Below are 26,091 nucleotides of genomic sequence, written 5' to 3' on the forward strand. Positions count from 1 at the left end.
CATACATTTTCAATGATTTCTATGAAATATATTTTGAGGCTTTGACAACAACATGGTTACTAAACATAGTTTAAGAGGAAACAGCCAAAAATTGTCAGTCAATATCAAAGGCTTTAGCACAATTTCCCTCCTTTGAAAGTTTTGTACACCTTCACCATAGATTTCCTTTGCATCACACACCATTCATTAATTAGCTGGTTTTGACAGCGTGTTATCAGAGATGATAACATTTTAATTTAATTTTAGAGAATAGAAAACTTATGAAAGAAACACAGGCTGGGATTTTCCAGTCCTTCCCACCAGCTGGATCTTCTAAAGTCACTGAAGGCGACTTCCCGTTGCAGGCTCTCTGGTGGAAAAGTCAGCAAGCAAATGGCCATTGACTTCTGTGCAACCGGAAGACCCCGCTGGCACCAGCAGTAAACAAGCCGGCCGGGTGGGGGGGGGGGGGGGGGGGGGGGGGGGGGGGGGGGGCGGAATCCCGTCCCCACTCTGATTTTATTTTTTGCCTGGATGACAAGACACAGAATACTGGGACACTTGCAGTTTAGTGAATTTAGATAATATGTGGCATTGTGATTGAATATAAAAATCTCCAAATGCTTTACTGGAAAGAGGGTTCAAACCTTGAAGACTGATTCAGGGGTACACTACGTTCCCAAATATTTGATATCAATGTTTTCATAATGAGAATAACAAATGGCACAAAGAAGATAATTATACCACCATCATATACCACCAAGATGAACATTACCACTTATCTATGAGCCAGGGTGCTGGAGGATCATGTTCACCGAAATGCCCAACCTAGATCAAGAGAGAAAATACTGCAATTACGGAATCGATTTGTCAAAACATTTTTACCATTAAGCACCGAGCCTTTCCCAGCAAGGATTTACAATTCCCAGCCATGGGTTTCAAATACAGCATCTTTACGAATCAAAAGAATGCCAATTTTGCATTATTAATTCACCCTAACTCAGTCTATGCAGCTGGATTTTTGAATTGCTCAGTTAAAATTGCTGTATTGACTCGCAAAGCAATTGGACTTTTGGCCGTATAACCTCCAAATGAGGATGCAGGAGGGGGTGTTGGGAGGAAAGAACATCCTCTTTAATGGAAAGTAAATACTTCAAAATATGTCATTTGCCCATACTTATAGCAGTACTTTATAGTAAAGGAGAACGAATATCAAAATTACACCTACTCCAGCAACAATAAAAATTAGTTTGTCAATATTTTTCTATTGGCACAAAACATTTTCTACTGCCAAGGTTACTTTGCATAAAAACTAGTTGCTAACACTTCCCTGCAAAATTATAGTGCACGGGCATGCAAAGAATTGTTTGAATAACTAATATCTCATTCCGTTGGGATGGTGGGGTGGGAGTGGGGACATAATCTGACAACAATAGCCTCCTATACAATTAGCAGTATGTCATACATAGGGAAAAATAAATAGGAGATCCACCGCCAACAACATTAAGTTTTGACCATTGCATGGTGCAAAAGAGACAATATAGAACTTGTGTAGTAGATAAAAATGCAATTCAAACCCCATTATAGAAATGCTGCAGTCGCACTTATAAAAAATATGTTAATACATGGCAAAAGGAAAATTAGAAATTACAATTTTGGAAATGACTGTACCTGACCAACAGAAGATCTGGGCAGTTGCTCTGCTTGATATTGACTGAGCACAGCATTTAACCGCTGAACTATAGAACACAAAATTGAACACAATAGGAGTCAACATTTCATATCATGTTTAAACTTTATTTCCTCCTATTAGAACCTACCACCAGATACATAACCTTCCTTAAGTAGCCTTTTTGTAACTATAGTACTTCCCCTTCAAATGGTGAAAGATTTAGGAATACAAATTTGCAAGCAAACTATTTTTCACTGAAATTGAAAAAGGTGCATCTCTCGGGTTGTAATAAAGTCATCCTTTATATTGAAAATGTATTTAATTTATTGGGCTGAAACCAGTGCTCGTGTTTTAAAAAGACTGAACAGCATGTTTTTTCAAAAATATCAAACACGTTTCTAAGATGGCCAAACATTTTCATAGCTGTACCCTACAAATTCCAAAGCCATTAAAATGGAGCCATGCTGTCTAGAAGAACCCATCAGAGAAAATAACATGAGGGAATGTGAATGATCCATCTGGACTTCCGGGTGCGGCGATGACCAGCTGAGTCGCACGTTTCGGCAGCTCCCTGTGAAACGAACTTTTGGGCTCTTGATAGGAGCCCCAATGGCAATTTTGACGGCTAAAAACACTGTGCGGTAAACCAGAAGGGAATCCCCCCTGGATACGGATGGAAAAAGGAGGAGAAAGTGGCCAGATTGCAGTGGATCCTTTAGAACAGCGGCAAGGAAGGCAAGCAAAAACCAAGATGGCGTCGGAAGGTGGCAGTTTAACATGGGGCCCTGAACAACAAGAGTTCTTGAAATGCTGTGTGGAAGAGATCAAAAAGGAAATGAAGAAAGAGCTGTTGGCCCCGATACTACAGGCGATCGAAGGGCTAAAGGAGGAACAAAAGACCCAGGAGCGGGAGCTTCGGGTCGTGAAGGCAAAGGCAGCCGAGAATGAGGACGACATACAGGGCCTGGTGGTGAAGACGGAGACGCAGGAGGCACATCAGAAACGATGTGTGGAAAGGTTGGAGGCACTGGAAAACAACGCAAGGAGGAACAATCTGAGGATTCTTGGTCTTCCTGAAGGTGTGGAGGGAGCGGACGTCGGGGCATATGTGAGCACGATGCTGCACTCGTTAATGGGAGCGGAGGCCCCGGCAGGTCCGTTGGAGGTGGAGGGAGCATACCGAGTGATGGCGCGAGGACCGAGAGCAGGAGAAATTCCCAGAGCCATAGTGGTGAGATTCCTCCGTCTTAAGGATAGAGAAATGGTCCTTAGATGGGCGAAGAAAACTCGGAGCAGTAAATGGGAGAACACGGTGATCCGCGTTTATCAAGACTGGAGTGCGGAGGTGGCGAGAAGGAGGGCGAGCTTTAATCGGGCCAAGGCGGTGCTTCATAAAAAGAAGATAAAATTTGGAATGCTGCAACCGGCAAGACTGTGGGTCACATATCGAGGGAGGCACCACTACTTTGAGACGGCGGATGAAGCGTGGACTTTTATTGTGGAAGAAAAACTGGAATGAGCGGGTTATTAAAAAGAACGTTCGAACAAAGTGGTGGGGCGAATGTGGGGGGCAAAGAGGGGTTTTATGTACTAATCCTGCGATGTGGTAACTTTTCTCTCTCCCACAGGTGGTGATGGGGGGAGGAGGGGAGGTGGAGGAGATGGGGCGTTGGCCATTGGGGGCGGGGCCAAGGGAGAAGCGCGGGCTTGGTTCCCGCGCTATGATAATCATGGCGGGAATAGAGAAGCAGGAAGGAGGGGGCGTCGCACGGTGCGAGCCGAGGTCACGGGGGGAAGCCGAGGTCAGCCAGAGTTTGCTGACTTCTGGGAGCAACATGGGGGGAGTAATTACGCTAGCGGGGGATCTAGCGGGGGGGGGTGGGAGGGGGGAATTACTGGGTTGCTGCTGCTGGGGAGAGGGGGGAGCTGGTATGGGAGAGGATGGGCGGGGGGGCACCGCCTGGGGGAGATACAGCTGCGTGGGAACCGGGTGAGGAGCTGGAAAAAGGTGATGGCTAATCGACAAGGGGGGGGGGGGGTAGGAAGCCCCCCAACTCGGCTGATCACGTGGAACGTGAGAGGGCTGAATGGGCCGATAAAGAGGGCACGGGTACTCGCACACCTTAAGAAACTTAAGGCAGATGTGGTTATGTTACAGGAAACGCACCTGAAACTGATAGACCAGGTTAGGCTACGCAAAGGATGGGTGGGGCAGGTGTTCCATTCGGGGCTAGATGCGAAAAACAGGGGGGTGGCTATATTAGTGGGGAAGCGGGTAATGTTCGAGGCAAAGACTATAGTGGCGGATAACGGGGGCAGATACGTGATGGTGGGTGGCAAACTACAGGGGGAGACGGTGGTTTTGGTGAACGTATATGCCCCGAACTGGGATGATGCCAATTTTATGAGGCGGATGCTGGGACGCATTCCGGACCTAGAGATGGGAAAGCTGATAATGGGGGGAGATTTTAATACGGTGTTGGAACCAGGGCTGGATAGGTCGAAGTCCAGGACTGGAAGGAGGCCGGCAGCAGCCAAGGTACTTAAAGATTTTATGGAGCAGATGGGAGGTGTAGACCCGTGGAGATTTAGCAGACCTAGGAGTAAGGAGTTCTCGTTTTTCTCCTATGTCCATAAAGTCTACTCGCGAATAGACTTTTTTGTGCTGGGTAGGGCATTGATCCCGAAGGTGAGGGGAACGGAGTATACGGCTATAGCCATTTCGGATCACGCTCCACACTGGGTGGACTTGGAGATAGGGGAGGAAACAGGAGGGCGCCCACCCTGGAGAATGGACATGGGACTAATGGCAGATGAGGGGGTGTGTCTAAGGGTGAGGGGGTGCATTGAAAAGTACTTGGAACTCAATGATAATGGGGAGGTCCAGGTGGGAGTGGTCTGGGAGGCGTTGAAGGCGGTGGTTAGAGGGGAGCTGATATCAATAAGGGCACATAAAGGGAAGCAGGAGAGTAAGGAACGGGAGCGGTTGCTGCAAGAACTTTTGAGGGTGGACAGACAATATGCGGAAGCACCGGAGGAGGGACTGTACAGGGAAAGGCAAAGGCTACATGTAGAATTTGACTTGCTGACTACAGGCACTGCAGAGGCACAATGGAGGAAGGCACAGGGTGTACAGTACGAATATGGGGAGAAGGCGAGCAGGTTGCTGGCACACCAATTGAGGAAAAGGGGAGCAGCGAGGGAAATAGGGGGAGTGAGGGATGAGGAAGGAGAGATGGAGTGGGGAGCGGAGAGAGTGAATGGAGTGTTCAAGACATTTTATAAAAAATTATATGAAGCTCAACCTCCGGATGGGAGGGAGAGAATGATGGGCTTCTTGGATCGGCTGGAATTTCCCAAGGTGGAAGAGCAGGAAAGGGTGGGACTGGGAGCACAGATCGAGGTAGAAGAAGTGGTGAAAGGAATTAGGAGCATGCAGGCGGGAAAGGCCCCGGGACCGGATGGATTCCCAGTCGAATTCCATAGAAAATATGTGAACTTGCTCGCCCCGGTACTGACGAGGACCTTTAATGAGGCAAAGGAAAGGGGACAACTGCCCCCGACTATGTCTGAAGTAACGATATCGCTTCTCTTAAAGAAGGAAAAGGACCCGCTACAATGCGGGTCCTATAGACCTATTTCCCTCCTAAATGTAGATGCCAAGGTCCTGGCCAAGCTAATGGCAATGAGAATAGAGGAATGTGTCCCGGGGTGGTCCACGAGGACCAAACTGGGTTTGTGAAGGGGAGACAGCTGAACACGAATATACGGAGGTTGTTAGGGGTAATGATGATGGCCCCACCAGAGGGAGAAACGGAGATAGTAGTGGCGATGGATGCCGAGAAAGCATTTGATAGAGTGGAGTGGGATTATTTGTGGGAGGTGTTGAGGAGATTTGGTTTTGGAGAGGGGTATGTTAGATGGGTGCAGCTGTTGTATAGGGCCCCAGTGGCGAGCGTGGTCACGAATGGACGGGGATCTGCATATTTTCAGCTCCATAGAGGGACAAGGCAGGGATGCCCTCTGTCCCCATTATTGTTTGCACTGGCAATTGAGCCCCTGGCGATAGCGTTGAGGGGTTCCAAGAAGTGGAGGGGAGTACTTAGGGGAGGAGAAGAACACCGGGTATCTTTGTATGCAGACGATTTGCTACTATACGTGGCGGACCCGGCGGAGGGGATGCCAGAAATAATGCGGATACTTGGGGAGTTTGGGGATTTTTCAGGGTATAAATTGAACATGGGGAAAAGTGAGTTGTTTGTGGTGCATCCAGGGGAGCAGAGTAGAGAAATAGAGGACCTACCGTTGAGGAAGGTAACAAGGGACTTTCGTTACCTGGGGATCCAGATAGCTAAGAATTGGGGCACATTGCATAGGTTAAATTTAACGCGGTTGGTGGAACAGATGGAGGAGGATTTCAAGAGATGGGATATGGTATCCCTGTCACTGGCAGGGAGGGTGCAGGCGGTTAAGATGGTGGTCCTCCCGAGATTCCTCTTTGTGTTTCAGTGCCTCCCGGTGGTGATCACGAAGGCTTTTTTTTTTTTAAAAGGATTGAAAAGAGCATCATGGGTTTTGTGTGGGCCGGGAAGACCCCGAGAGTGAGGAAGGGATTCTTACAGCGTAGCAGGGATAGGGGGGGGCTGGCACTACCGAGCCTAAGTGAGTATTATTGGGCCGCTAATATTTCAATGGTGAGTAAGTGGATGGGAGAGGAGGAGGGAGCGGCGTGGAAGAGATTAGAGAGGGCGTCCTGTAGGGGGACTAGCCTACAGGCTATGGTGACAGCCCCATTGCCGTTCTCACCGAGGAACTACACCACAAGCCCGGTGGTGGTGGCTACACTGAAGATTTGGGGACAGTGGAGACGGCATAGGGGAAAGACTGGAGCCTTGGGGGGGTCCCCGATAAGAAACAATCATAGGTTTGCCCCGGGGGGAATGGATGGGGGATATGGAATGTGGCAAAGAGCAGGAATAACGCAACTGAAAGATCTGTTTGTGGATGGGAAGTTCGCGAGTCTGGGAGCGCTGACCGAGAAATATGGGTTGCCCCAAGGGAATGCATTCAGGTATATGCAACTGAGGGCTTTTGCGAGGCAACAGGTGAGGGAATTCCCGCAGCTCCCGACACAAGAGGTGCAGGACAGAGTGATCTCAAAGACATGGGTGGGGGATGGTAAGGTGTCAGATATATATAGGGAAATGAGGGACGAAGGGGAGACTATGGTAGATGAACTAAAAGGGAAATGGGAAGAAGAGCTGGGGGAGGAGATCGAGGAGGGGCTGTGGGCAGATGCCCTAAGCAGGGTAAACTCGTCGTCCTCGTGTGCCAGGCTAAGCCTGATTCAGTTTAAGGTATTACACAGGGCACATATGACTGGAGCACGGCTCAGTAAATTTTTTGGGGTGGAGGATAGGTGTGCGAGGTGCTCGAGAAGCCCAGCGAATCATACCCATATGTTTTGGTCATGCCCGGCACTACAGGGGTTTTGGATGGGGGTGACAAAGGTGCTTTCAAAAGTAGTAGGAGTCCGGGTCGAACCAAGCTGGGGGTTGGCTATATTTGGGGTTGCACAAGAGCCGGGAGTGCAGGAGGCGAGAGAGGCCGATGTTTTGGCCTTTGCGTCCCTAGTAGCCCGGCGCAGGATATTGCTAATATGGAAAGACGCCAAGCCCCCGGGGGTGGAGACCTGGATAAATGACATGGCGGGGTTTATAAAGCTAGAGCGGATTAAGTTCGTCCTAAGGGGGTCGGCTCAAGGGGTCACCAGGCGGTGGCAACCGTTCGTCGAATACCTCGCAGAAAGATAGACGGAATGGGAAAAAGAAGGCAGCAGCAGCAGCCCAGGATCAGGGGGGGGGGGGGGGGGGGGGGGGGAGAGGAGGAGGAAGAACCAGAAGGACTCTCAGGGTTGTTAATATATACTGTATAGTATGTATAGGTCGTTGCTACAGATAATTATATATTGGACTGTTAAATTATATTTTTGGAGAGTGTTACTTGTGACAAGGCAGTTGCCAATTAGGGCTAGTTTTCATTTTTGTTATTTATTATTTATTCATTTTTTTTGTTTTTGTTTATAAAATAGGTCATTGTTATTTGTGTTGTTATAATATTGTGTAAAGGATGCACAATGTACTGTGTTGGTTGACCAAAAATTTTCAATAAAATATTTAATAAAAAAAAAAGTGAATGATCCATCTCAAAAACTATTCACGCCCATGAATCTAACAGGATGGGGAACAAGCTATTGAATGCAATCACTTTGGACAATGGGTCTTGTCTGAGACAGGAACTCTTTCAGAATTTAATAATCTCTAAACCATGGACCTGGAATCAACTTGCCATGACCATGTTTGGGTTATTGGTCAGTTTGTGAGAGGGATAATGTGATGAGTCAACTAATTCTCTTTTGTGTTTAAGGAACTGCCTTTTCAGGTCAGCCGAACAGAAGAGGAGATGCAGATAAGGAAGGACCCATCCTACAAGCTTGAGTTCTGCTTGTTGTTTGACCAGCGATATGCTGTGAGAAGTGTCTAAAAACAAACCCATAGCCACTGACTCAGGAGACCAAATAGAAAATGTCCATCAACATATTTTAAAAATCATCTTGTTGCATTGCTGCTGCACGGCACCGAGGACCCGGGTTCGATCCCGACCCTGGGTCAGTGTCAGTGTCGAGCTTACACATTCTCCCCGCGTCTGCGTGGGTCTTACCCCCAGAACCCAAGATGTGCAGGGTAGGTGGATCGGCCACGCTAAATTACCCCTTTATTGGAAAGAAAATATAATTGGATACTCTAAATTTCAAAAAATAAAATCATCCTGTTGCATTGGATAGGTCAAGGGGCCTGGCCTGAAATCATCCAAGGCAACAATCTACCGAATCCATATACAACTGAATTTTCTGGACTTTTAAAGAACTTAATCGGTCCTCCCACTTTGTAACTTATTTGTGTGTGCGCGTGTGAACTCTTGAATTCATGTGTATGATATGAGAGAGTCGGAGCGTTTTTATTACTTTACAGTAAATAAGTAGTCTCTTTACTTTTAAAAAAAAAACTTACAAGAACATTTACAACGTGTCTTTTACAGTCACGGCACTTAACGGTTAAAAAAAACCTGAATTGGGAGGCATATTCTTTTAATAACACCTGCCGTTGTCAATTGAAGAATGGAAAAAGAAAGGAGCCATTCTACCACTTTTCACATAACCGTAACAAGGTGTACCAGCTTTATAGTTCGTTGCATTCTATGGCTATAGAATTGATTTGACTCAACTACAAAATAAAGCAATGAATTAATCAACTTTTATAATGCTCATAGAGAAACGTGTGTATTATTTCCTAAGACATGAGAATCATGAGTATTACTTCCTATGGTACAGTTACGTATAACTCTTAATCCTTCTAGTTGGCTCTCATCGATCATTAAGCTCCTCAGGGAATCTCAGCCACAGAATATTTTTTTAGATCTTAGCATATAGATGCACAATAAAAAGTAAAATACCAAAGGAGTGTATTTTAAAAATATTTTACATTTCGTGCACATATAACGTAGTAATTGAAATTTGATTTATTATAAAGGCAAATAAAAAATTGATGGAACTACATCTTTGCAATGCACAACTATGTATTTATATTCCAGAGAAAATATTTCTCAGAAGTGAATTCTGCACACATCTCTGAACACCCTATTCTCCTGCCATGTAAAAATTACCTTGATCTCTCAGAAAGTCAACTTCAGGTGTTTCCATGTCCTTTGTTTGGTGTATGCCTCAAGAAACCACAAACTGTAAACTCCAGTCAAAGTCTGAAAAAATAGCAATTTTGAAAAAGTAAGAATAAGTTCCAAGTTTGCATAACTTGTAAATATAAAGGTGGGTCCCACTAACTGCCAGCTACATCAATTCCTGGTTAGTGTCACTTTCATAGAACCATTTAACAGTATAGAACAGAAGTAGGCCATTTAGCTCTTTGAGTCTGTGCTGGATTTTTCAAGATTCAATCCACCGAGTCCCATGCCCCGTCTGGTCAAATTCCTGCAAATGTTTCTTCCTCAAGTATTTATCCAATTGCCTTTTGAATCTGTTTCCACCACCCTATGAGAAACAGCATTCCAAATCCTAAACACTTGATGCATAAAAAGAGTTTTCCTCATGTCGCCTCTTTAACTATTCAGATTGGCGGGATAGTTAAAATTTCCCTCGCAAGTGATATGCAAAATCAGTACTGCACTTGATCCCATGGGTTTCCCAGTACTTCCAGAGTTAGGTTAAAATTGCCCCCATGTCCTTGATCACACTTGGCAGAATCGAGAGTTCACAATTCCCTCTAGTAGGTGATTGCAAAAATGAAGTATAATCAAAGGTTCCAGATAACAAACCAGGAGAGGTCATGATTTATGAAAGATTCCAGAGGTGATATCTTTATATTTAAATTCCACTATTACTTTAACGTACCACAGATTTAATGTAATCATTCTGCAGTGCATTATGCAGCCAGAATAGGTGCAGAACCGTTTATATGGGAGCAGAACAGCCAGAAGTCATGGTCTCTGTTGCAACCAATGACATAGGATAAAAACGTTTGAGGTCCTACAGGCAGTTTCAGGAGCTACAGGAGACTAATGGAGCTACAGGAGACAGCACCTCAAAAGTGGTAATCTCTGAAATTCTACCTGTGCCACATGCTGGTAAGTATAGAAACAGCGGGATAAGGCTGGAGAAATGGAGCAGGAGGGAGGGTTTCAGATTATGAGTCATTGGAGTCTGTTCTGGGGCAGCAACGACTTACATAAAATGGATGGGTTGCACCTGAACAGTGCTGAGATCAATATCCTTGCAGGGAATGCTAACTTGTGCTGTGGGGGCAGTTTCAAGCAATTTGGCTTGCTTGGCAAGTTTTTAATGTTGGCAAAACTAGGTTATTTCAGAAAACAAAATACTGTTGAGAATCTACATTGCCAAAGAAGAAAAATCCATGCTTGGGTAAATATCTGCTAAAGATGGGCTGTTTTTTGCTCAGTGCCAATGCTGTGGGTGACTTTAAACTTAAACCTTTGCTTGTGTACCATTCAGAAAACCCCAGGAATTTCAAGGGATATTCCAAGGCATTTTGCCGAGTGATAAGGGAATTCAATTGCAAGGCTTGGGTCAATCAGAACATTTTTGAGGATTGGTTTCACCATCATTTTGTGTCAAGTTTCAGGGATTATTGCATCAAAACAAAGTTGCATTTAAAGCATTTTTAACCCTCGACATTTCTCCGAGTCATCCAACCATTCTTGATGACATGCACCCCAACATCAAAGTAGTGCTTCTGACCCCCTCTGCCACCTCACTGTTCCAAACGCGGGTAATTGTGTCCTTTAAGGCCTACTATCTTAGATCCATTAGAATGCCCAGGCATTCAGGGCCAGTGAGAAGGAAGGTGGACAAACTCTGAAGGAATTCTGGACGGGCTTCAACATATACCATACAGTTAAAAATGTAGGTGATGCATGAAATGAAGTTACACAATCAGATTAACATGGCGTTTGGAGAAAATTGAGCCCCGAGTTCATGTATGAAATCCAAGGCTTTACAGGCACTGTTGAAGAGGTGACCAAAAATGTTGTTGAAATGGACAAACTTAGACTTTGCACCAGTTGAGTTTCTTGCATCATATTTGGAAGAATTAACTAATGAGGACCTAATTGAATTGGAACAGCAAAAAATGGCAGTGGAAGAAGATGCACCCATTGTTGAAGACACTTCCTCGCAAAGTTCAAACAGCACAAGAGTTGGCTGAGGCATTTCAACATTTGGAAACCGCCATGTCCTTGTTTGAGGAACATGACCCCAACATTAAACACAGTGCATCACTGAATGGGCATATATAACATGAGACAGAGAAATTTACAAGGAAAAGAGGAAAACATCTGTCCAAACTTCGTTAGGCACTGTTTCAGAAAGAATAAAAGACTCCTGAAAATCAGAAAAGCCAAGAATCCTAAGAAGTCTCCACCTTCAAAATGGCCAAGAACCCTTCAAAAGGTCCTTCCAAATCACCTCAAAAGCTCCTGAAAACTGTACCAAGCCAGGCCCACCCATGAGCCTAGGAATGATTCAGAAGAAAATAAGGTTTTAAAATTTGTCCATGCTTTTTATATAATTTGTAGGTAATGTACAGTATTTAACAGTACATGCATTTCTATGTTTCCTAAAGAAAATAAATATGTTAATGTTGATATATTACTCTATAATTAATTGAGTACAAAATTCTGGATTATTTTGGTGAAAATAGGATATCGGGCCTTGGTTCAGGAACCAATTCCTCATTAAGAATCAATTGTATTGTAAGTACGAGAACTGCTTCAGACTATTCATGCTGAAACTGCTATATATGCATGGCAGTTTACTTAAAGCAATCTGTCCTCTCTGTTTAATACTCAATTTATCCTTTCTGCAATTTTCACCTGAAAATACTGTGACTATTAAATGAAACATGTAATACTAGCTCGAGGACTGTATCTCCAAGTTTGCTGATGACGCTAAATTAGAAATGACAGTAAGTTACGCAGGGAGGAGGAAGTTGCAAAGAAAATGGACAGATGAAACAAGTAGTCAAAACTATGTAGATGAAGGCAAATCTAAGGTCATCACTTGGACCCAAGATGATAGATAGATTAGTATTTTCTATACAGTACGAAACTGAGAGATGTAAAAAGTGATTCGGGAATCCAAGCACACAAATTATTTATAACTGATAGAAAAGAACTGTGGTGGTATGTATTAGGGGTCATGTGGGACTGTGAAGCCGTGATGCTATTGGCTGACAGATCCCGGGTTCTGGTTGGCTGTTGACTCCTGGCTCCGCCCTGAAGGCGGAGTATAAGAACCCGAGCTTCTCCCCACCGCTTCATTCTGTTGCTGAACTGCCGGGGACAAGTCTCGCTTAATAAAGCCTCATCGACTTCATCACTACTCGTCTCTCTCGTAAGTCATTGTGCACTACAATTTATTAAGCGAGCTTAAAGGACTATGGAGCTCCGGATCGCCCCGGAATGCCTGCGGATCAGCCCCCACGCAGCGAACTCGGCAGCAGTATTTAAACACTGGCAAGCATGTTTTGAAGGCTACCTCCGAACGGCCCCCGGCCGGATCACAGAAGACCAGAAAATGCAGGTCATGCATTCGAGGGTAAGCCCTCTCATAGAAGACGCAAAGAATTTCCCGACGGCGCTCGCATTACTGAAGAGCATCTACGTTCGCCCCGTGAACCAGGTCTACGCGCGCTACCAACTCGCAATGAGACGGCAAAGTCCCGGAGAATCGCTAGAAGAATTCTACGCCGCGCTGCTAATTTTGGGACGGGGCTGCAGCTGCCCGCCGGTGAACGCGATCGAACACACGGACATGCTAATTCGCGATGCTTTTGTGGCAGGTATGAACTCTCCCCAAATCCGCCAAAGACTTTTAGAAAGAGAGTCGTTAGGACTCTGAGGCACAGGCCATTGCAGCTTCCCTAGATGTGGCCTCGCAAAACGCCCGCGCCTACGGCCCCGACCGCGCGGCAGCCCCTTGGGCTCCGTGGACCCCTGTCGCGACAAACCCCCCCCCCCTCACAGGCTTGCGCGGTTAAAGCGCCAGACCATCCCGGGGGGGCCCGCTGCTATTTCTGCGGGCAAGCGAAACACCCCCGGCAGCGCTGCCCGGCCCGCGCAGCTATTTGTAAAAGCTGCGGCAAGAAGGGCCATTACGCGGCTGTGTGCCGGTCCCGGGGGGTCGCCGCAATCCCCGGAGAAGAACGAGCCCAGCATAGCCCAAACGCTCCCCAACCCCCCCAGCGCCCCATGTGCGACCCGCGGGCGCCGCCATTTTGGGTCCCGGGCACCACGAGGGGAGGATGGGCGCCGCCATCTTGTGACCCCCCAGCCACGTGTGATTCATGGGGGCGGCCATTTTGTCCACCCCCGGCCACGTGCGATTCATGGACGCCGCCATCTTGGATGACAACAAAGGACCCCAGCATCGACGGTTCCACGGGGTCCGAAGAAGACGTCGCGACACTACGACTACGACTGGCTTCGGTGACTCTGGATCAATCACGGCCCCGGACGCTCCAGACGACGACAACAACGGTGCTGATCAACGGACACGAGACATCATGCTTGATCGACTCCGGGAGCACCAAAAGTTTCATTCACCCAGACACGGTAAGACGCTGTTTTCTGACCATCCATCCAAGTACGCAAAAGATTTCCCTAGCTGCAGGATCCCACTCCGTAGAGACCAAAGGGTTCTGCATTGCAAACCTAACGGTGCAAGGGAGGGAGTTTAAAAACTACAGGCTCTACGTCCGTCCCCAACTCTGCGCGCCCACATTACTGGGATTAGATTTCCAGTGTAAACTGCAGAGCCTAACATTTCAATTCGGCGGCCCAATACCCCCACTCACTATCTGCGGCCTTGCAACTCTCAAGGTTGAACCGCCCGCCGTCCTTGTTTGCAAACCTCACCCCGGATTGCAAACCCGTCGCCACTAGGAGCAGACGGTACAGCGCCCAGGACCGGATATTTATTCGGTCTGAAGTCCAGCGGTTGCTGAAGGAAGGCATAATCCAGGCCAGCAATAGTCCCTGGAGAGCCCAGGTGGTAGTAGTAAAGACTGGGGAGAAGCAAAGGATGGTCATAGACTATAGCCAGACCATCAACAGGTACACACAGCTAGATGCGTACCCTCTCCCCCGCATATCCGACATGGTAAATCGGATTGCCCAGTATAAGGTTTTCTCCACCGTGGACCTCAAGTCCGCCTACCACCAGCTCCCCATCCGCCCAGGTGACCGCAAGTACACAGCCTTCGAGGCAGACGGGCGTCTATACCACTTCCTAAGGGTCCCATTTGGTGTCATGAACGGGGTCTCGGTCTTCCAACGGGAGATGGACCGAATGGTTGACCAGCACGGGTTGCGGGCCACGTTCCCGTATCTCGATAACGTAACCATCTGCGGCCACGATCAGCAGGACCACGACGCCAACCTCCAAAAATTTCTCCAGACCGCTAACGCCTTGAACCTCACATACAACGAGGAAAAGTGCGTTTTTAGCACAAACCGGTTGGCCATCCTGGGATACGTAGTGCGCAATGGGATAATAGGCCCCGACCCCGAACGCATGCGCCCCCTTATGGAATTTCCCCTCCCCCACTGCTCCAAAGCCCTGAAACGTTGCCTGGGGTTCTTTTCATATTACGCCCAGTGGGTCCCCCAGTATGCAGACAAGGCCCGCCCGCTAATACAGACCACTACCTTCCCCCTGTCGACAGAGGCTCGCCAGGCCTTCAGCCGCATCAAAGTGGATATCGCAAAGGCCACGATGCGCGCCATCGACGAGTCCCTCCCCTTCCAGGTCGAGAGCGACGCATCCGACGTAGCTCTGGCGGCCACCCTTAACCAAGCGGGCAGACCCGTGGCCTTTTTCTCCCGAACCCTCCACGCCTCAGAAATCTGCCACTCCTCAGTGGAAAAGGAAGCCCAAGCCATAGTGGAAGCTGTGCGACATTGGAGGCATTACCTGGCCGGCAGGAGATTCACTCTCCTCACCGACCAACGGTCGGTAGCCTTCATGTTCGATAATGCACAGCGGGGCAAAATTAAAAATGACAAGATCTTAAGGTGGAGGATCGAGCTCTCCACCTTCAACTACAAGATCTTGTACCGTCCCGGAAAGCTGAACGAGCCGTCCGATGCCCTATCCCGCGGCACATGTGCCAACGCACAAATAGACCGTCTCCAAGCCCTCCACGAGGACCTCTGCCACCCGGGGGTCACTCGGTTCTAGCATTTCATAAAGTCCCGCAACCTCCCCTACTCTGTGGAGGAGGTCCGTACAGTCACCAGGAACTGCCACATCTGCGCAGAGTGCAAACCGCACTTTTTCAGGCCGGATAGAGCGCACCTGATCAAGGCTTCCCGCCCCTTTGAACGCCTCAGTCTGGATTTCAAAGAGCCCCTCCCCTCCACCGACCGCAACGCATACTTCCTGAACGTGGTGGACGAGTACTCTCGTTTCCCCTTCGCCATCCCCTGCCCCGACATGACAGCGGCCACAGTCATTAAAGCCCTTGGCACCATATTCACACTGTTCGGTTGCCCCGCACATATCCATAGCGACAGGGGGTCCTCCTTCATGAGTGACGAGCTGCGCCAGTTCCTGCTCAGCAAGGGCATAGCCTCGAGCAGGACGACCAGCTACAACCCCCGGGGGAACGGGCAAGTAGAGAGGGAGAACGGCACAGTCTGGAAGACCGTCCTGCTGGCCCTACGGTCCAGGGATCTCCCAGTTTCCCGGTGGCAGGAGGTACTCCCGGATGCTCTCCACTCCATCCGGTTTCTGCTGTGTACCACCACTAACCAAACGCCTCATGAGCGCCTCCTTGTCTTCCCCAGGAAGTCCTCCTCCGGAACGTCACTGCCGACCTGGCTGGCGGCCCCAGGACCCATCTTGCTCCGGAAACATGTGCGCGTGCACAAATCGGACCCGTTGGTCGAGAGGGTTCACCTTCTCCACGCGAACCCGCAGTACGCCTACGTGGCGTACCCCGACGGCCGACAGGACACGGTCTCCCTGCGGGACCTGGCGATCATCCCCTCCCTACCACTGGCGCACCCCGCGACCGCCCCCTTCCCGGGAGGATCGGTCCTCCTCCCGTGCCCGCCCAGGAGTGAAACAGGAACGAACACCGAAACGCTCCCGGAGACGACAACGCCTGAACAAGCACCTGCACCACCACCGGGGCTGAGGCGATCGGCGAGGAAGACCAGACCGCCCGCTCGACTCGTGGCATCGGCGTGACACCAAGAATGTTGTTGGATTGTAACCAAAAGAAATTTTTTTCTCTTACTAATATTGTAAATAGTTTCACAAACTTTGCACATAGCCCAGTGTAGGGCTAAAACTGTAGTAACATGCCCGAAATTTTCCTCCCAGGACCAGCCTTGTAAACCCCTACAACCATGCGAACCACCACCCCGCCGGGTTCCTTTTTAACAAGGGGTGAATGTGGTGGTATGTATTAAGGGTCATGTGGGACTGTGAAGCCGTGATGCTATTGGCTGACAGATCCCGGGTCCTGGTTGGCTGTTGACTCCTGGCTCCGCCCTGAAGGCGGAGTATAAGAACCCGAGCTTCTCCCCGCCGCTTCATTCTGTTGCTGAACTGCTGGGGACAAGTCTCGCTTAATAAAGCCTCATCGACTTCATCACTACTCGTCTCTCTCGTAAGTCATTGTGTGCTACAATAAAAGGGGATCAAAAAGGCTAATGGAATGCTGACTTAGATCTTAAAGGGGCTGGATTAAAAAAGGGGCAATGCTATGTTTCAGTGTATGAAGCTTGGGCTGATCCCATCCGGTTGGTTTTGGGCACTGCACCTCAGGAAGGATGTACTGGCTTGGAGAAGGTGCAGCACAAATTCACCAGAGTGCTACTGGGACTTGGAAGGTTAAATTAGGAGGACAAGATGCCTCATTTTTCCTTGTGATTAGAAGGTAGAGAAGATCTAATTGAAATGTTTGAAACTTTGAAAGGATTTGACAGCGTCGACTCAGAAAACCTATTTCCTCAAGAATTAAGGGGGCACAATCTTAAAATTATAGGCAGGCCGTTGGAGGAAAATCCAGGAGCACTTATTCATACAAAAGAAGTGGAGGAAATTTAGAATACCCTCGGGGCGGCACGTGACACAGCGGTTAGCATTTCTGCCTACGGCGCTAAGGACCTGGGTTCGAATCCCGGCCCTGGGTCACTGTCCGTGTGGAGTTTGAACATTCTCCCCGTGTTTGTATGGGTTTCACCCCCACAACCCAAAGATGTGCAGGGTAGGTGGATTGGCCCTTAAACAAATAATTGGATACTCTAAATTTATTTAAAAAAACATTTTAGAATACCCTCCCCCAAAAGGTTGTGGATCTTGGGGCATTTGGAACTTTCAGGATGGAGGTCAATCGATTGTTTTTAAGATAAGGAATATGGAATTTGGGTACATTAAGCCGAGGTACAGATCAGCCGAGATCTTTATTCTTTCATAGGCTATGGGTGTCACTGGTAAGGGCATATAACAAAAGTGCCACAGTTTTGAGCATCAGGGTAGCAAATTTAACAGCGATTGTAAAAGTAGCTTTAAAACTATAAAGTAAAATAAACTGAATTGCAGCCTGGACCATTGACAGTGCTAAACCAGGAACATGGCTTTTAATACATTGTTGCCCACCCACAATTGCCCTTGAACTGCATGGTTTGCTGGCCATATCAGAGGGCAGTTAAGAGCAACAATATTGCAGTGGGTCTGAAGTCACATGTAGGGCAGACTGGGCAAAGATGGCAGATTTCTCTCCCTGAGGAATTGAACTAAAGAAAAAAGCATTAAACTGGGATGACCAGTTAGAATAGTGCATTATGGACATTAATTCGGGTTGCAGGGAGTGAATAAAGAGATGGGCAAAGCATGGCAAGAGGGGGAGGGGTGGCTATCGGGACTGGTTCTTTGCACAAAGGATGCCACAAAGAATGCTGGGAGGCAGAGGCCCAGAGGAAGGAAAGGAATGTGTAATGCGCCTATCAGAATCAGTGGCAGTTAGATTATATGACCAGGTCAAGGAAAGGGCCTATCGGAATCTTGTATTCGTGTATGTAGAACTTGATACTGCATGAATGTATATGAGACCACATGTGTTGCCTCCCTTTGTCTCACTCGCTCTGGGAGAGTTTCAAGAGACATGGGTCTCCTGCCTTCATCAGAGGGAGTGTAAGCTTGCAAGCTATTTGAAATAAACTAAAGGAATTTCTAAATCCGAACTCAGCCTTTTGATTGAGACCAGACTGGACAGAAAGAACTCAATTTCTTCATCCCTAAACAACATTCATGAACCAGATAGTTTTTAAAACAACTGATGATAGCAGTCATGGTCACCATTACTGAGAGCAGTTTTATATTCCAGATTTATTAATTAAATTCAAGTTGCACCAACTGCCAGGGTTGGATTTACATAGAATTTTACATAGAATTTACAGTGTAGAAGGAGGCCATTCGGCACATCGAGTCTGCACCGGTTCTTGGAAAGGGCACCCTACCCAAGGTCCACACCTCCAACCTATCCCCATAACCCAGAAACCCCACTAAACCCTAAGGGCAATTTTGGACACTAAGGGCAATTTATCATGGCCAATCCACCTAACCTGCACATCTTTGGACTGTGGGAGGAAACCGGAGCACCCGGAGGAAATCCACGCACACACGGGGAGGATGTGCAGACTCTGCACAGAGAGTGACCCAAGCCGGAATTGAACCTGGGACCCTGAAGCTGTGAAGCAATTGCGCTATCCACAATGCTACCGTGCTGCCCCTTTATTATTTGAACCCACGTGTCTGAGCATTTCCCTGGACCTCTGGATTACAAATCCAATGACATTATCACTATGACACTATCACCCCTAAATCTAACTGGCTCCAGAAGCGTAATGGCTTACTCCTGTTTCTATGTTCCTGAGATGGTTTTAACTTTCATGCAAAGAGTAGAGTGGCCAATATAAAATTTTAAACAGGTGCTTTCCACTCGACACACCAATTTCAGAGAATCATAATCATAAAGCACACAAGTAGGCTATTCAGTTCAACAAGTTGGTGTTAACCTACTCTTTGAAGAGCTAACTTTTAGTCCCAGTGCCCTGCTTCTTTCCCACTCATTTTTTTTTATTTTTTTTTACAGGATGTGGACTTCGCTGGCTATGTCAACATTTGTTCCCCATCCCTAATTGCCCTCGAGAAGTTGGCTCTGTAAATTTCTCTTTTCCAAGTATAAATCCAATTTCCTTTTGAAATTCCTTTCGAGCAGTCTATTTAAGATCATCATGTTGCAGACTTTATTAAAAATATTAAATTGTTGATCAGAGCACACATTCTAAGAACTGTAATAGTTGACTATAAAAATTTGTACAAAAATCATTAACTCTCCTTGGGTTTTTAGCACAATTGCCAAGTCCTGACTATACATACATGAGAGTCAATAACTAGATTATACTGTAGTAATATGGCTACAACAGCTTCTGATGCACGCAGTCTATAGGTCAGCCATTTTGAATAAATATCACAGCTTACCAAACAGCTGTAAAAAGTTGCTTTACATCATGATGCATTCACACACAAACCCAAGCTGTGCATGAGAGTTTGAGTGAACCTGTAACCAGATGGAGACCAGACACTGACCCTGCTAGCCTGTTTCCAGTGGAATGATATTTAAAATTAGTCTCATTGCACCAGTGAATTTAACTCCTCCTTCAGCTGCTTGACTTTCTGTCACCATAAACCTTATCCAAGCAGTTTTACATAGCTAATTTGACATATATTTTAAGGTTGTAGATATAACTATATTTTAAATGTGAGACTGTCTTTCAGATCATTACTGTAGCTATTCATTCTCAATCCTCCATTATCACTGAAAACCACCAGATTCCATAAAATCTTAACCATTAATTCCATCATGTCGTACTTACATTTTAGAGTGCTATCCTATTGGATGTAAACCATGTCTTAGCCAGTAACAATCTCAGTTCTAAGTGTGATGACTGTAGAAATTGTTATAGATTTTTTATCTGTTACAGTAATGTTTTTAAAAGCCTGAGTTAAGGTATATATTTGTTGCAGTAATATTATTAAAGAACGGTTAAGGTACCCAAACTGTGTGTCTACTAAAGCTGTAATTAAGCAGTCATAAAAGAGTGGGGTAATTATGGATTTTAACCACTTATGTGGTGACAGATAAAGCACTAGAATCCCTACAGTGCAGGAGGCCATTGGGCCCATCGAGTCTGCACCGACTCTCCAAAAGAGCACCCTACCTACGCTCAATCTCCCACCCTATCCCAGTAACCCTGCCTAATCTTTGGACACTAAGGGCAATTTTATCACGGCCAATCCACCTAACCTGCACATCTTTGGACTGAGGGAGGAAACCGGAGCACCTGAGGAAGCCCATGCAGACACAGGAAGCATGTTCAAACTCCACACAGTCACCCGAGGTCGGATTCGAACCCGGGTCCCTGGCGCTATGTGGCAGTAGTGCTAACCACTGTGCTACATGCCACCATTGGAATTGTGTTTTGATGCCAGAGATTCCCTGGAGTGGAGGTAATTTATGGATGGGGGGGGGGGGGGGGCGGGAAAGAAAGAATGGTGTTTAGTCCTGGCTAAGATGATCATTAAACTTAGTGGGATACAGATGATGTAATTAATGGGAGGAGCCAGGTCTGTCTGTAGTTTTGCAATTTGCCATAGGATTCGAGTCTGAAGTGTACTAAATATGCTCCTGAAACAGCTAAGCAAGTAAACCGGTTCAGTTAACTGTATTCAAACGTGGCATTTGAATGGTATTGGGGTGCTTAATTGGAATTAGTAGCAGGTATAGATAGTAAGCTTATGTGTTTCTTGTGATTTAAGAATTGTTCAACTTAAAATTGTAACACTATTCATTTGATGTGTGGTTAATTCTGTGTTTAAATTAAAGTTTATTTTAATGATGACTTCCAGAGGCGGCCATGGAGTGAGCAGTCGCACATTTGGTGGCTCCCGCTCAAGACGGTATTTTTTGGTCTTTTCCCCGCCCAAAGGGCGAAGTATTGGATGGCAAGAGGTGCAGGAGTACCTGTGGAAGATTTTACTCCTCCGGTGTAGCTGGTGGACGGATCCATGAACTGGAAGTGGGGCAAGAAGAAAAGAGCTGCTGGAACAGGAGAGTCTTCAGGGTGCACCACAGGATAAGATGGCAGAGGGCAAGGAAACTGCCCTGCCTGCCCAGTGGTCAACAGAGCAGCAAATGGAAAGTTCTGACAGCAGAGGAAGGAGGTCCTGGAAAACCTGATCAAGGTCGTGGAACCGATTAGATCGGGGATCGAGAGAGTGGAGAAGAGGCTGGAGTCCCAGGGCCGGGCAATCCAGAAAGTGAAGGAGGCAGTGGGGGGAGCAGGAGGAGCAGTTGGCATCGTTAGTGGCTAAGGTGGGAGTGATGTGGGAGACCCAAAGAGGCTGAAGGAGAAGGTGGAACGTTTCTCCAGAAGGCAAAACCTGAGGACCATGGGGATGCCCAAAGGCATTGAAGGTGCGGAGGCTGGCACATACGTGGCCAAAATGCTAGAGAAGCTGATGGAGAGGGGGTCTTTGACCAGCCCCTGCAGGCCGACCGAGCACACAGGGCCATGATGAAGAGGCTGCAGATGGGTGAGCCACCAAGGGCAAAGGTGGTGCGGTTGCACCACTTTCTGGATAAGGAGAAGATGCTCCGAAAGGTGAGGCAGACTAGGAAATGCACCGAGGAAGGGAACGAGCTGCGGGCGATACAAGACCTGGGAGCAGAACTGGCAAAGAGGAGGGTGGGGTTTAATAGGGTCAAGGCTGCCCTCTTTACAAAGGGGGTGATGTTCAGAGTGCTGTTCCCGGCCATCTCTGGGTGACTTTCAGAAGCGTGAGTACTATTTGGGCAGCACGGTAGCATTGTGGATAGCACAATTGCTTCACAGCTTCAGGGTCCCAGGTTCGATTCCGGCTTGGGTCACTGTCTGTGCGGAGTCTGCACATCCTCCCTGTGTGCGTGGGTTTCCCCTGGGTGCTCCGGTTTCCTCCCACAGTCCAAAGATGTGCAGGTTAGTTGGATTGGCCATGATAAATTGCCCTTAGTGTCCAAAATTGCCCTTAGTGTTGGGTGGGGTTACTGGGTTATGGGGATAGGGTGGAGGTGTTGACCTTGGGTAGGGTGCTCTTTCCAAGAACCGGTGCAGACTCGATGGGCCGAATGGCCTCCTTCTGCACTGTAAATTCTATGATAATCTATTTTGGCACACTAGAAGAGGCAATGAAGTTCATGAGGGACAATGGACTGGGAGGAGAGTGAGGACATTGAACTTTGGAGTAAAGTTTTTTTCTTTGATGAGTTTTTGATGGTGGGGGTTGTGGAGGGCAGGCTTTGCATCGGGGAACATTGAGGGTGAGTGCACCTGTTGTTGCTTTTTAGGGGGTATGGATGGGGGGGGTGTGGCAAGGAAGTTGCCACTTGGGTGGGGGCCACCATGCAAGCTGGGTGGGCTAAGTAAAGGGAGTGAAGTGGGGGATTGTCAGGAAGAAGGCACATGGGAGAGGGTCGATGTGAGGCAGCTGGAAAAGGATCTATGACAGTGGACATCAGAAGGTGGGCCCTGGAAGGTCGCGTGACATGGGCCGGGGACTGGTACAAAAAGTGATATGGGGCAAGGGAGGGGACTGGGGAACCCCTAACCAGGCTGGTCATGTGGAACGTGAGGGGGCTGAATGGGCCGGTCAAATGGTCACGTATGTTTACGTACCTGAGGAGTCTGAAGCCGGACGTGGCCTTCCTGCAGGAGGCGCACTTAAAGATAGGGGACTGGACAAGGTTGAGGAAAGGATGGGTAGGACAGGTGTTCCATTCGGGACTGTATATGAAGACGAGGGGATGGCGGTGTTGGTGAATAAGCGGGTGACGTTCGAGGTGGCAAATATTGTGGCAGATTCAAGGGGGGGGGGTTGGAGGTTCGTGATGGTGGGTGGGAAGCTGGAGGGGTTGCCGGTGGTCCTGGTAAACGTTTATGCCCAAAATTGGGATGATGTAGATTTCATGAGGCAGATTTCATGAGGCAGGTGCTGGGGAAGATTCCCGACTTAGACTCGCACAGTTGTTACTGGGAGGGGAATTTTAATACGGTTACAGAGCCGAGTTTGGACCGATCGAATCAGAGGTCGGAGAAGGTGGCGAAGAAGCTGAAAGGGTTTATAGAGCACTTGGGGGAAGGGGGTGGTGTCAGGGAATGGATCCGTGGAGGTTCGGGAGACCGACGGTGAAGAACGTACACTGGGTGTACTCCCGGATCGACTATTTTGTGTTGGACCAGAGGTTGCTGGCAGCGTGGTTGACGCGGAGTATCCGGCGATCGTGGTCTCTGACCACGCGCTGCACTGGCTAGATTTGCAAGTTGACTGGGGCCGTGGGGGGGGGGGGGGGGCGTAACGCCCACAGTGGAGGCTTGATGTGGGGCATTTGGTGGATGAGGAGATATGCGAGCGAGTGAGGGCTGCCATCCGGGGGTCACGGCTGCTACGCTATGGGAGGCGCTTAAGGCAGTGATTAGGGGGAATTTATCTCAATTCGGGTGCATAGGGAGAAAGAGGAGTGGGAGGAGATGGCAAAGCTGGTAGATAGAGTCATAGGGGATTTTCACAGTAACTTCATTGCAGTGATAATGCAAGCCGACTTGTGATAGCATTAAAGATTATTATTATTATCACCCAAGCACATTGCAGAAAATCACTGACAAACTCCACTCTTTCTTATAGGAAAGGTAGCAGCAAAGAACTGAAGGAGAACAAATGGGCCTACATCTTATCAACCCCGTGAAGGAGACTGTACTGGGCATAATGAGAAGTGGTGTCACTGAGACCATGCCCACTGGCAGGACTGGAGGCATTCTTGATGACAGAATTTATATACTTTTTTTCTTTAAAAAGGTATTTTATCCCAAATATGTTCAACATAGTAAAACAACCTTAACATCCAACACAGTATACAGTTTGTACATTTCCCATTTATTCCCCCTTCCCTCCCCACCAACCCCCACTGCAACAAACAGCTCCTCAAATATAGTCATGAACACCTCCACTGTTCGTTGAAACCTTCCTCTGACCCCCCCTTAGAGCATATTTGATTTTCCCCAACCTGAGAAACCCGTACAAATCTCCCAGCCATGCTGCGACCCCTGGTGGCCGAGCCAACCTTGAATTCGAAAGTATCCGTTGCCGGATAATCGGAGAGGCGAAGCCACGACATCGGCAGCCTTCCCCTCCAACACCTGAGACACCCCAAAGATCACCACCAAAAGGTCTGGTTTCATCTTAACCCCTACAATCCTCAATAGGTTCCTAAACATCGCTTCCAAAAAGTTCCCCAACTCCACCCCCGCCCCCAGAACACATGGGTATGGTTCGCTGGCCCCCTCCCACACCTCTCATTCCCGTCCACTACTCCAGGAAAAACGCACTCATCAGGCCCGAGTCATGTGGACCCTGTAAACAACATTAAACTGTATACGACTCATCCTTGCGTAGGAGGAGGTTGAGTTCACTCGGGGCATTATTTAGCACCAAAGTCCCCATCGTATCTCCCTCCCTAACTCCTCCTCCCACTTGATCATGTTCATTAAGGTCGTGCCCTGATCTCCCAAACACTCACATATGTCCCCAATCCTACCATCTTCCCCTTTATTCAGGAGCAACATTTATCCAAAAGTGTATGTTCCGGTACCTGAGGGAATGAAGGCAGCTCCTTGCGCGCAAAGTCTTGCAACTGACAGTATCTGAACTCACTCCCCCATGGTATTTTTTAAAATATAAATTTAGAGTGCCGAAATTTTTTTTTCCAATTAAAGGCCAATTTACAGTGGCCAACCCTGCACATCTTTGGGTTGAGGGCGAGAGGCTCCACACAGACAGTGACCCAGGGTTGAGATCGAACACGGGTCATAGAATCATTGAGTCGATTTCGGCGGGAGAACAGCTGGTGAGTCAGTTTCAGCGGGAGCATTGCGGAAGGAGGTTGCTGGGAGGTAAGTCAACCTTTAAAAGCACTTGTCTTTGCAGGGGCAGGCCAGTCGATTTCGGCGGGAGAACATCTGGTGAGTCAGTTTCAGCGGGAGCATTGCGGAAGGAGGTTGCTGGGAGGTAAGTCAACCTTTAAAAGCACTTGTCTTTGCAGGGGCAGGCCAGTCGATTTCGGCGGGAGAACAGCTGGTGAGTCAGTTTCAGCGGGAGCATTGCGGAAGGAGGTTGCTGGGAGGTAAGTCAACATTTAAAAGCACTTGTCTTTGCAGGGGCAGGCCAGTCGATTTCGGCGGGAGAACAGCTGGTGAGTCAGTTTCAGCGGGGGCATTGCGGAAGGAGGTTGCTGGGAGGTAAGTCAACTTTTAAAAGCACTTGTCTTTGCAGGGGCAGGCCAGTCGATTTCGGCGGGAGAACAGCTGGTGAGTCAGTTTCAGCGGGAGCATTGCGGAAGGAGGTTGCTGGGAGGTAAGTCAACCTTTAAAAGGACTTGTCTTTGCAGGGGCAGGCCAGTCGATTTCGGCGGGAGAACAGCTGGTGAGTCAGTTTCAGCGGGAGCATTGCGGAAGGAGGTTGCTGGGAGGAAAGTCAACCTTTAAAAGCACTTGTCTTTGCAGGGGCAGGCCAGTCGATTTCGGCGTGAGAACAGCTGGTGAGTCAGTTTCAGCGGGAGCATTGCGGAAGGAGGTTGCTGAGAGGTAAGTCAACCTTTAAAAGCACTTGTCTTTGCAGGGGCAGGCCAGTCGATTTCGGCGGGAGTGGAGCTGGCTGGTTAGTCAATTTCAGCAGGAGCGGAGAATTT

At 47.9% G+C, this 26,091-nt stretch overlaps 1 protein-coding gene across 4 annotated transcripts in view; it reads right to left on the reverse strand.

Moving 5' to 3' along the window:
* Positions 1-26,091, reverse strand: part of sclt1 (sodium channel and clathrin linker 1) — a 155,492-nt gene that overhangs the window by 115,381 nt on the left and 14,020 nt on the right. For all 4 annotated transcript variants that reach the window (XR_011940101.1, XM_072495564.1, XM_072495565.1 and 1 more), the window contains exons 2-4: positions 9,374-9,466; positions 1,651-1,718; positions 755-807 (exon numbers count right to left, since the gene is read on the reverse strand). Coding sequence is in view for 3 of the 4 variants with exons in the window: in XM_072495564.1 (XP_072351665.1) it covers positions 755-807; positions 1,651-1,718; positions 9,374-9,410 (158 nt within the window). In the remaining variant the exon portion in view is untranslated. The remainder of the gene's footprint in view (positions 1-754; positions 808-1,650; positions 1,719-9,373; positions 9,467-26,091) is intronic.

The sequence above is a fragment of the Scyliorhinus torazame genome, chromosome 3, assembly GCF_047496885.1.
Source record: "Scyliorhinus torazame isolate Kashiwa2021f chromosome 3, sScyTor2.1, whole genome shotgun sequence".
NCBI lineage: Eukaryota > Metazoa > Chordata > Chondrichthyes > Carcharhiniformes > Scyliorhinidae > Scyliorhinus > Scyliorhinus torazame.